At 46.0% G+C, this 12,327-nt stretch overlaps 1 protein-coding gene across 9 annotated transcripts in view; it reads right to left on the bottom strand.

The window, feature by feature from the left end:
* WNK1 (WNK lysine deficient protein kinase 1) overlaps window positions 1–12,327 on the bottom strand; it is a 164,040-nt gene that overhangs the window by 40,067 nt on the left and 111,646 nt on the right. For 8 of the 9 annotated variants that reach the window (XM_034780598.1, XM_034780607.1, XM_034780617.1 and 5 more), the window contains 5 exons: window positions 8,495–8,668; window positions 7,843–7,900; window positions 7,546–7,683; window positions 3,616–5,093; window positions 1,319–1,402 (listed from right to left, as the gene is read on the bottom strand). In XM_034780598.1, coding sequence (XP_034636489.1) covers window positions 1,319–1,402; window positions 3,616–5,093; window positions 7,546–7,683; window positions 7,843–7,900; window positions 8,495–8,668 — 1,932 coding nt within the window. The remainder of the gene's footprint in view (window positions 1–1,318; window positions 1,403–3,615; window positions 5,094–7,545; window positions 7,684–7,842; window positions 7,901–8,494; window positions 8,669–12,327) is intronic. The other variant, XM_034780626.1, reaches the window with a different exon arrangement.

Raw genomic sequence — 12,327 nt, 5'->3', positions numbered from 1 at the left:
ATACAGACTGCTTACAAGTCTCCATCTTCACTGCTTTTATTTTTAGCTTTTCTTTCATCATATATTGTATGTTTCTTCTTTAAAGATATGCTTAATTTTTCTCCATACCACCTCATTGCACAGCAAATTTAAGGTATCTAGAAATCTCTCTTATTTCATTGCAGATCTTGACTGCTTTTTTTCTATGTTCTCTTGAGTTCCATAACCCCTTCTATGAATTTTCCTCTATTTTCCAGAAGGAAGTGGCAGTTGTCAGTCAGAAAGGTTTGTCTTGGTCTTTAAGGCAATAAGTAACAGCCTCAAAAGTTCACCGACAAGGCAAAACATCCACCAGTCTCCCTGGAAGTTCTCAGCTATCTATACACCAGAAGGTGGCCAAATGTAGGTCCCAACAGTTTGCTTGAACTATAATCTGTAATCAACATTAGAAGATTTATAGAATTGCACCAACTCTGCTAGACTAGGAAAAGGAGACTATTAAAAACTCACTGAGTTCTCATAGCCAGCAATCTTGGGTTTTCAACAGCTAGATGGGTATTGCAATATTTATTGCTCCCTGCAGAGCTAGAACTTTGCTCCCAGATACTCCTTTTATTCTAATCATAGGACAGGTGTGTGTAATACTTCTGAAGTTAAGTTTCATGACTCTCTTCATTTACATACAACTAATTCATGTATCCACTGGAAAGAGGATTTCAGTATCCCTGGGAAAGTTAATTTACTAATTTTGCTTTAGCTCACTGTCCTCCTCAGGGCTGGCCATTCCCAGTGTGTTTTCTGCCAACACTGGGATTTGCTGAAAGAAGTTTCTGTACTTAGTTTATGAAATGCATGTTTGAAATAGCTACATCTTATGGAATACACCACCTTCAGTCTCACCCCTTGAGCTCTGCAGGTGGTGTAGCTAGCAACACCAGCATTCAAAGACCCAGTGATTATTGTTGCCTTGCAAATATGGTTATGAAGACATATTTGGCACATAACTGACTTTGAAACATAGCTACTGTTCAACACTGAATACACTTGTCTGTAAAACAAGGGCTTTTAAGAAGCTCTCCCTCAAGCTCAAAATAGAAGTAAAAACATAAGCTTGAGTCATTGCACCCAGAGTTCAAACATTAAGGTCCAGTAACCCAAAGGGAAAGTCTGCTGCCTTTCCAGTGCACAAGTGACTCTGGTCACTACTACACAGAAGGGGTTACTCAGTCAAAAGAGAAAGTGAAGAAGCCAAGACCATGCAATGGAGAGTTTAATTGGAACATGCTCTTTGAAAGAGAAAGGAGAAGTAACAGACAGAATCTGCCAAGTCATGTAGCACCTGAGTTAGTGAAGGTCCTGGAAAGGGTGGCAGCTGTTCGCTGGATGGAGTGCCAGCTGGAAGTTCAAAACCTACCGGTAGCACCTATGGATAATGAACAGGAAATGCAAGTCCATCAAACAAAGAACAACAGTAGGAGCAGTCAGCAAGTTACAACAACTCACATCACTTAGTAGAAACCTTTAAGAATTTCCCTGTGGAGACTTCCTATGGAGGCAAGGAACAGTGTTAAGAGGGAATTCATTGCAGCTAGGATAGCCACTTGCATTTTTTCTTTGAATGGCCACAGGGAAACAATCTGTGTTTATGACTGAGGCAAGTAGTTTTGTTTTTGTTTATTTTAAAAAAAGCCAGGAATCTTGACATCTCTCAAATCCATGAGAACCACTGCAATGACCATAATTTTTCAATAGAAAGCTTAGTGACAACTAAGCAAGGCAATCCAGAATAGGATGTGGCCCCTACCCAGTTTCCCTGACATCTCTATATTGAGATTCCACTGCTTAAGAGTGGCAATATTCATGTGATTGTAGTAAATCGCTTTAAGCAATAATAAAGAACCTGAGACGCTTTTGATATCTGAGGAAGTCTCCATCCACTAAGAAATATATTATTTTTAACCTCCCTGGGTCAATTTTTTTACCCATCATAAACAGCTACCTGAAGCTCCTGACTGCCCAAGCAGATGACTGGAACATGCATCTTGGTAAGGGGAAAAAAAATCCAGCCAGGTTATGTGGAAAGTGTTAGAGCAACTGGAAAGGGTAGAATGAGGCACACAAGCCTCACAGCAAAGTCAGACAGCACATTCCAGTTAGTTATTTCAAATCATTACAAAAGTGGGAGGACCTAATAACTAAGAGGCTCTGTATGTATTTTTTCCAACTCTCCTCTCCTCCATTATGTCCAGATCTCCCCCACCTCTTGTGTCACTTTGCCTGCATTCTATTATTTCTAGTACACTAGATTTATCAGAGCTAGTGCGGGTGTGTCTCCTTGATTTCAGAAGACACACATAGTAAGTGGCACAATAACCCAATGCAGGGGTGGCCAACCTGTGGCTCCGGAGGCACATATGGCTCTTCAGAAGTTAATATGCGGATGCTTGTATAGGCAACAACTCCCGGGCTGGAGCTATAGGCGCCAACTTTCCAATGTGTCGGGGTGTGCTCACTGCTCAACCCCTGGCTCTGCCACAGGCCCTGTCCCCACTCCACCCCTTCCCACCCCTCTCCCCATAGCCTGCAGTGCCCTCGTTTCTCCCCCTCCCTCCCAGAGCCTCCTGCACACCACGAAACAGCTGATCGGGAGGTGTGGGGGCAGAGAGGGAGGCGCTGATAGGTGGGGCTGCTGACGTATTACTGTGGCTCTTTGGCAATGTAAATTGGTAAATTTTGGCTCCTTCTCAGGCTCAAGTTGGCCACCCCTGACCCAGTGATATTTGGGTGGTAGCTTTTTATGGCAGCAAACCGTGATGGACAGTTCTTTGTTGCTTAAAGATCGAAGAAGGCTTTATCCAAGTGGAAACTAACTGTGGCAGAATCTAGTTCAGGGGCGGGCAAACTTTTTGGCCTGAGGGCCGCATCAGGTTTCGGAAATTGTATGGAGGGCCGGTTAGGGGAGGGGGTCATGCCCCCCCCCCCAGGACCCTTGCCCCATCCAACCCCCCGTTCCCTCATGGCCCCCCCCCAGGACCCTTGCCCCATCCAACCACCCCTTCTCCCTGTCCCCTGACTGCCTCCAGAACCCCTGCCTCGACTGCCCCCTGCCATCCCATCCAGCCTCCCCTCCTTCCTGACTGCCCCCTGGGAACCCCTGTCCCCATTCAACCCGTTCCCTACCCTCTGACCGCCCCGACCCCTATTCACACCCCCGCCCACCACCCTGAACTCCCCTGCCCTCTATCCAACTCTTCATTCCCTCTTACCACACTGCCTGGAGCACCGGTGGCTGGCAGCGCTACAGCTGTGCCGTCCGGCTGCAGCCAGCCACGCCGTTGCCACCAAGCAGCACAACTGCGCTGCCCCAGAAGCTCGCAACTACACCACCCAGGGCATTGCGCCAGTGGCAGAGCGAGCTGAGGCTGCAGGGGAGGGGGGACAGCTGCCTGTACTTGGCTTAAAAGGGAAAAAGCATGCCAACACTGTACCTGCACTAAACAGAGAATATACTAATAGACTGTACAAATCAGTTTGGATAAACATTCTGTTTCAGCCTTGCTTCAGAACAAGAGTTCTTTCCAAAAGATTATTCTCTCGTATACTTAACACCATTCACAAGAGTGCTGGATTCCTTACCGGTACCCTGCTAAGAGGTGGCTTTGAGGGAGGGGTCACTGGTTTCACTGCTGTTGTTGCAATGTTGCCTGATGCTGGAACATAGGTGACAGGAATGCCCACTTGACCAGGTGTGGCAACTGGTGTCATCACTGGTAAGCCAGCTGGTCCAAGGGGCAAACTAACTGGTGGTATACTAGAGCTGGTAGTGGCGGTCATAGGTTTAGTTGGTGCAACAGCAGTCGTTGGTACACCAGGCATGACTGTCGTCTCCATTACCAGTGATGTCTCCAGAGATACTGGTGGATGTGTTGCTCCAACATTGCCATGTTCACTGAATAGAGATCGTAGCTTTTCTTCCAAGGTCTTTATGTCATCGATGCCAGGAGCTTTGGGTTGAGTGTCAACATCAGCCTCCAGACACTGAGTATGAGGTTGATTGGGTAGCGGAGCAAGTTGAGGTTGACTGTGTATCAAGGTCTGCTGTACTGCAGGCAAGTTAGCAACTGGCTGCGTCAGTGGTAGGATGCCAGATAAAGGCACCTGGGGTAACATGGGGGTAGAGATTGCAGCTGCTGCCTGGGGTAGGACAGGTGTTGATGCAACTGCTGATGGGATGAGTAAAGGATGCACCACAGCAGGCTGAGGGACTGAACTAGATATACTTGATGCCACTGCAGAGGACAATGGTGCAGAGATAGGAAGGGACAAGCCAGCTGTACTACACTGCTTTGATTTATCTACTGACTGTCCATCCTCAGGCTTTGAGTGTAGCACACTTACAACAACTGTTTCTGCCAGACTGGGGGTGGAGCTACTGCTGCTGAGCTGAGGAGTTTGTGAAGTCACATTATGAGCCATAGTTGGGGCTACAGATGTTTGCGGAGCTGTCACTGACTCCATACTACTTGAAATCTGTTGAGCAGGCGGAGATGTCGCAGGTGGGGGTACAGCACTTGGGGCACTAACACTGGAGCCAGCCATGACAGGAATCTGTTGTGTTGGTGGCAATGTTAAAGAAGCAGGTGCGCTGATATTAGGGACAACTTCTTCAGTCAGTGGTTGAGCAGTCTGCGATGTAACAGTTAATGAAAAAGAAGCAGGTGCACTCATACTGGAAGACACTCCACCAATTAATTGGTGCCCAGCCTGGGATGTTGTGGGAGAGCTGGAGCCTGAAACACCTGTGCTTGGTGCAACTCCAGCTGGCACCTTTTCTGTAGGCAGGGGAACAACAGGCTGAGCTACTGGAAGAGCAATACCAGTGGGGGAGGGGGGAGATGCTGGGAGGGGAGCCACTGATGTAGATGGTAGACTCCCAGCCATGTTAGCAAGTACAGGTGGAAATGGTGGTATAGTTTGGTTAAAAACTGGAGGAGCTGTACTGGGTCCTTCTGTCATTTGAGTATGCCTGAACTCAGAGAAAGCTTGCTGCAGACTGAGTGATGACGCAGAATGAGACAGATTCATCCCAGGACCATGTGATGAAGAGGAAGCAACTGAAAAAAAAAAAAAAATCCAGTCAGTCCACCTAGAGAAGTTTACCATGGTTTACCTACCATTGCTAGATTAACACCATTCCAGTATAGTGCATTATGGCATGATTTATGTAGGCTATTCAAAAGAGATCTAGGATTACAGAGCCAGGGGATATGTTTGCAAATCATAATTTAAGATTTGCTGTGAATCCTATAGGAGCCTAGCACTGGAACAGCAATGGGTAGTATCAGTTAACAGACAGCGATCCAGAGGAGGAAAATCTTGCATAATGCTGCCCAAAAGCATTTTTGGCTCTAACCAGCAGTTAGTTCCTTATTTTCAGTGTGTCTTTTTTCCCCCTAATGTAAGGGGCTGGTCAAGGTGGGTGAGGTAATATCTTTTATTGGACCAACTTCTGTTAAGAGAGACAAGCTTTTGAGTTTACACAGAGCTCTTTTCCGGTCTGGGAAAAAGTACTCAGTGTCACAGCTAAATACAAGGTGGAACAGATTGTTTAGCATAAGTAGTTAACACACATTTCAAGCACAGTTGCCAACTTTCACTTGGTAAATAAGCACCCCAACTTTCACGGTAAATCAAAAATCAAGTTAATCCCATTTCAAAAAAAGGTCAAAACAAGCAAATCCCTAAGAACCCCAACACTGTGTGACTAGATCCTCACAGTGTGCAGTTTGTGACTGGTGGGCCCACTGTGTACCTCTGAATCTCTCCCCTTGTTGCCTCTACTTGCCGAGAGCCGATTTAAAAAAAAAAAAAACGCAACAAGCTACAAGCCAAAAACTAGCCAACAAGCAACTCAAGCCAATTAAGCCAAAAATAAATCCAATTTCTTCGTTTTTTCCCACGGGTTTGGCATGTCTGATTTAAAGGGACCATTCACAGACTCAGACTTTAAGGTCAGAAGGGACCATCACGATCATCTAGTCTGACCTCCTGCATACTGCAGGCCATAGAACCTCATCCAACAACTTCTGTGAGACCCCTAACCTCTGGCTGAGTTACTGAAGTCCTCAAATCATGATTTAAAAACTTCAAGTTACAGAGAATCTATCATTTGCACTAGTTTAAACCAGCAAGTGACCCATGCCCCATGCTGTTGGGGAAGGTGAAAAACCCCCAGAGTCTCTGCCAATCTGACCTGGGGGAAAATTCCTTCCTGATCCCAAATATGGCTATCAGATAGACTCTGAGCACGTGGGCAAGACCCACCAGCCAGATACCTGGGAAAGAATTCTCTGTAATAACTCAGAGCCCTCCGCATCTAGTGTCCCATTTGCTATTAGCAGTCACAGATTGCCTACAAAGGCATGTAGCCAGTCTCATCATACCATCCCCTCCATACATTTTTCAGGCTCAGTCTTGAAGCCAGTTAGGTTTTTTGCCCGCACTGCTCCCCTTGGAAGGCTGTTCCAGAACTTCACTCCTCTGATGGTTAGAAACCTTCACCTAATTTCAAGCCCAAAGTTGTTGATGGCCAGTTTAGATCAGTTTGTTCTTGTGTCCACATTGACGCATAACTTAAATAAATCCGCTCCCTCCCTGGTATTTATCCCTCTGGTATATTTAGAGAGAACAATCATATCTCCCCTCAGCCTTCTTTTAGTTAGGCTAAACAAGCCAAGCTCTTTGAGTCTCCTCTCATAAGGTAGGTTTTCCATTCCTCAGATCATCCTAGTAACCCTTCTCTGCACAAGGAGAGGGTGAAGGGGAAAGGAGCTTCCTTTTCCCCCCTATGATTGGAGGCGTGCTAACGGCCACTTCACCTTGAATGGTCCCTTGAAATGTGTGTTAACTACTTATGCTAAACAATCTGTTTCACCTTGTATTTAGCTGTGACACATTGCGTGTGTTTCCCAGACCTGAAGAAGAGCTCTGTGTAAACTCAAAAGCTTCTCTCACACCAATGGAATTTGGTCCAATAAAAGATATGACATGACCTCATTTATCTTGTCTCTCACAAAGGCACTGACTTCCCCTCTTTTCCGTGGGTGCTCGACCCCACCCACCCACCCCCGGCCCCGCACCTGCCCTGCTTCTTCCCACCCCTACCCCACCCCATTCCAACCCTGCCTTTTTCCCTGAGTTTGCCACATTCCCGCTCCACCCCTCCTTCCCAGAGCACGCTAACACTGCCAAACAGCTGTTTGGTGGCAGCCGGGCAGGAAGTGCTAGGAGGTAGGCAGATGAGCAGAGATGCGGCACGCTCAGGGGAGGAGGAGGTGGGGCGGGGAGTGAGGGGAGCTTGGCTGTTGGTGGGTGCAGTGCACCCACTAATTTTTCCCTGTGGGTGCTCCAGGGCTGAAGCACCCACAGAGTTGGCACCTATGGTCTCTCTAATATCCTGGGACTGACAGCTACTACAAGAACTGGTCACTCTGGTTAAACAACTTGTAGCTGGTATCATAAATAAATATTAACAATCAAAACTTCAGAGAGCTTTGGGTAATTTACCAATATCTGGAAGTTCCTTTCCTGCAGGAATAGAAGAGGTGAAAAACTGTTCTTTTAACCGACTCTCTGGGACAGGACTGACAATAAACCGTCTTCCAGCAGAATGGACAACCTGGGTGAAAGAGCTGGGAGGAACCCCTAAACAATAAAGAGAAGTTAGGTATTTAGCGATGTGCTGCATCTCACTCATTACAGCATGTCCTGCCAGATCATGCACTCAAGCATATAAAAGTTGCACTCCTCAGCTGGATCAAAGTCAGCACTAGGAAACTGTTGGATAAGTATTATAAAGCTTACCAATTCTCTGCGGCATGAAAGATACAGGATCTGGCTGTTTGAACTCTCCCTCCAATTTCTGCAAAAAGATACAATAGTAAAATTTACATTCAAGCACAACCTCAGTCTTCCAAAAAAGCTTAAACACAAGTTCAGTGGCATAACTATGGTATTCAGTGTACTGCTACTGTAAGCAATACTGTGAATTTGAGAACTTTATCAATCTAGTCTAGTTCTACCTCACTTCACCACTCCCCCAAAACTCTGTTCCATGGAACATGTCAGTATTACATCTAAATTACCAAGACAGGAAAGTTTGGAAACCTACCTGTTTTCCTGCCAGGCAGACTGCCCTGGAGCCAGGACTCCCATAGGTTGCAGTTGTCCCAGCTCCAAGGCAGTCCTGGAAGCCCTCAACCCCTTTCCCCTGCCTGGTGGGCTGCCAGGATGCTGGACAACTGGAGGAGCAGAGGAATCACTTTGAAAATGTCAACACAAGATATCTGATTTTTTTCTAAACCATTTCATTGTTCCATTTTGGAGCAATTTTTTGAAATTCTGAAATTTCCTGTGGAACAGGAATTCCAGTTTCTGGCCAGCTCTACTTTACAACCTCTGTTTTGAGAAAGTGGTGGCATAACAGTCTGGCTGAAGCAACCAGTTCCCCACTTACCTGGGACCCTGGAAAGAAGCAGTCATCTTTCGTCTGCATACTCTCCAAGCCCTGATCACCTTCGGGCTCTACACTGACATCCTCACTGAGCATTTCATCGGCTTTCTCAATGATCTCTCGTACCTGCTCTACAAATGAATCTCTCTCAGTTGCTAGAATAAATTCATTCTGCACCTGTAAATGAAACAAAACAACAAAGACTACTGTCATCATTAATGTCCCTTGTCTGTCTATATTTTTAAACCCCTTCAAACCTATAAATTGTGCATGGATTCTGTCTATGCAATTATGCCTTCCTTTCAGCGTTACCCTTATTCTCCGTTGCCATTTTTTTCACAACAACTTGTTGCATCTTGCTTTAGTTTAGACCAGGGGTAGGCAACCCTGCAAGCTGATTTTCAGTGGCACTCACACTGCCCAGGTCCTGACCACCGGTCCGGGGGGGCTATGCATTTTAATTGAATTTTAAATGAAGCTTCTTAAACATTTTAAAAACCTTATTTACTTTACATACAATAGTTTAGTTATATATTACAGACTTATAGAAAAAGAGACCTTCTAAAAACGTTAAAATGTATTACTGGCACACGAAACCTTAAATCAGAGTGAATAAATGAAGACTCGGCACACCACTTCTGAAAGGTTGCCGACCCCTGGTTTAGGCTGTGACCTCTTCGGGGAAGGGATAGTCTGTATTTTTATAGCCTCAAGTGTAACAGGACTCTTACTTGGTCCTCTATTTGTATTACAGTAGCACTAAAAGTCTCACTCATCCAGGTAAGCTATTGTCACTTCATCACAGGATTTCTGCTTGGCATAAATTGTTCAATTGAACTTTACTACTTCTGCCAAACTCTGTTCGATCTTATATTTAGCTGCGACACACTGTTTCCCAGAACTGAAGAATAGGTTTGTGTAGCTTGAAAGCTTGTCTCTCTCACTAACAGAAGATGGTTCAATAAAAGATATTACCTCACACACCTTGACTAATATCCTGGGACCAACACAGCTACAAAATCATTGCATAATTGAAGCTAGGCAGTCCAACTAATTCCTATTACAGCTATTGATTTAATATTCCGTAAGTGTTCAAAACAGCTCTCAAATGTTTAGCTGCAGTAAAAGGAATGAGACACTAAGGTCACTGAAACTTGAAAGTACTGTGCGAGATCTCCTCATGAAGCGCTGGAAATGAACTTCAATTCTCTTCTCTGCCTGTTCAGAGTCTTTCATAACCAGAGTCAAACAATTGTGATGAACCAAATTGCTCTGCACTGGCAAACTGCGTTTAAGGTGAACCCATATCTCCCAGAGAAGAGACCAAATAACTTCACAAGCTTAATTCTGTGACTAACCACATAAACCAGCTGTACATTTCAATTGTGCAAAAACATCAGTTACTATAAACTCTTCTGTTCAAAGGCTGAAGCATATTTTTAGCTGTTATCTGTTTTTCACTCTGACTGAAAATGGATATTACTACTGGCATGGCATGATTTGAGAGAGAAGACTATTAAAGATTTTATCCTTGCTGCTGCCAAATGAAATGGGACTAAGCATATATGACCCTCACCAATCAGTTTATTTTCTACATGACAAAACCAACAAGAATTCACTCACACTTACTTGGAAACAATAACTGAGGTAACTGGTGTATGTTGAGTGTATATAATGTGGATAGTGTAATTTAATAGCTTATAGGTGTACATTTCATGACAATTTTGGAAGAATCTTCCTTTTACAATTTTGTTTGTGTGTCTCAAAGATTTGACGTATATTGTTAGCACCTCAAGAAAAACCTATCTACGAATGAGTAACAAGAGTTATACAAAATGTTTTCCACAATGAAAGCTTTCTGTAAATGTATTCAATTATCAACATACCTGTATTACTTTAAGTGACGGGAGTGTTAGTGTGTGTTTTGTGCAGGTTAGTCAAAAACTATTTTTCTTTAAAATTAATGTTAGTACACAACTGTCCAACTGAGCATTGAGTTGCCGGGAGACTATCTGCTCATGGACAGGTGTGAGAGAGAGCAAGTCACCAAAAGGAGGCCTAGTCAAGGCTCAGAGAAGTAAATTAAGATCCCAGGTTGGAGCGGGCGTCATGTGTGGGAAGAGATTTCCAACACCCTTAAGTAATCTACGCGTCAGTGGGTGAGCGAACAGTATCTGTCTACTTGACAGTGAAAGGCCGTTATAGTTGCAAGATGTACCTTAAAGGAACAGAGTTTTGAGGAGATGGAGGGAGGAAGATGTTTGGTCTATGTGCTTAGACTACCACCAAATTTGGAATCACTTCCATTTTTGCAGTTAAGTAGTGGTCAATTTTCAGCTATGTAATAACATGTCTTTTACTTCATCAAAGCATTCTACCTTTAGATCCTGGAACCAAGAAGGAGCCACGCCTGGAAGCGGAGGATCCACAAGTTGGAGTGAAGGAGCTGTTAGTTTTGAGGAATGGGTTGAAGAAGAACTGGAGAACATAGTGCCATCTGTGACAGGTAAGGAAACCAAACTATGCCAGGAGGTGGCTATCAGAATAACTCTTGCTTTGTCACATCGTACTTTGGACAGTAGAGAAGTGGGGGGAAAGGTGTATAAAAGGTTCCTGTCCCATGGGAGGATGAGCACATCTCCCCAGGACCGTTTCCCCAGGACTGCTCTGGAGCAATAATGAGGACATTTCTTGTTCCGATCTATAGTCAGGGTTCCCCAAAGGGTGAATATGTCATGAATAGGGCTCCGTGTTTGGCGTGGAAGTCAAGGACTCCGTAACTTCCCACGATCTCCGTGACTTCTGTGGGGGCCAATGTAGCTGGCCAGGGCCGCCCAAGTAGCTGGCTATAAGGCCAGCTAGCCAGGTGGCCCCCGGGACAGCCGCCCCCAGCCACTGCTGGAGCAGCCCCGCAGACTGCTCAGGCGGCCCTGTGCAGCTAGCTCCAGGGACCGCCTGAGCAATGGCTGATGAGGCTGGCCCCAGGGACCTCCGGAGCAGTGGTCCCCTGGTGGCCAGTGCAGCTGCTGCCCGCAGCCCCTGGCGGCCGGAGTAGCTGCTTCCCTGGGCAGTGACTGGGCGGCCAGTGCAGCCGCTGCCTGCGTCCCCTGGCAGCTGGAGTAGCCACTTCCCCAGGTGGCCACTGGCAGTGGTGCCCAGGCAGCCGAAGTAGCCACTTCCCTGGGCAACCCCCAGTAGTGGTGCCCAGGCGGCCCCCGGCAGCTGGTACCGTGGCTGGCCCCCTGCTTGTCCCAGCAGCAGCCCCTTGGAGCAACTGCCCCCCCAGCAGCAACCTCTCCAGATGCTCCCTCACCCCCAGCAGCAGTCCTGGCACCCCCCAGCAGTAACCCCCTTAAGATTTAGTCATGGACAGGTCACGGGCCTGTGATTTTGTGTGTATTGCCCATGACTTGTTCATGAGTTACCAAGAATACCTGTGACTAAATTGTAGCCTTAGTCATGAAGCACCTCTGAGTTCAGTTCCCATTTCTGGTCATGAGAGACGTTCTGACAGACTGTTGGTTGTCACGTTCTGCATCTCAGGTAGGTAGATGGTTGAGATAAGCACGCTATGTCAGATGCGCCAATTCCGAAGTCTGAGTGCTTCTGTGAAGAGGGAGGGAGATCAGGCACTCCCCTGGTGATTGATGTAAAATATACAAGTTATATTGTCTCTTGTGATCTTCACGTGGTATTCTTGATGAATCGGAGAAAGTGTGCACAGGCGTTTGATGGCTTTTAACTCCAAAAAGATTGATATGAGAGCCGCTCCTATACGAGACCATTTGATCTGAACCTTGTGGTCATGCAGATGGGCTCCCCAGCCTATCAGGGAG

The sequence above is a fragment of the Trachemys scripta genome, chromosome 1 (assembly GCF_013100865.1).
Source record: "Trachemys scripta elegans isolate TJP31775 chromosome 1, CAS_Tse_1.0, whole genome shotgun sequence".
Taxonomy (NCBI): domain Eukaryota; kingdom Metazoa; phylum Chordata; order Testudines; family Emydidae; genus Trachemys; species Trachemys scripta.
The sequence above is the reverse complement of the archived record's forward strand: the minus strand, read 5'-3'. Positions and strand labels throughout refer to the sequence as shown.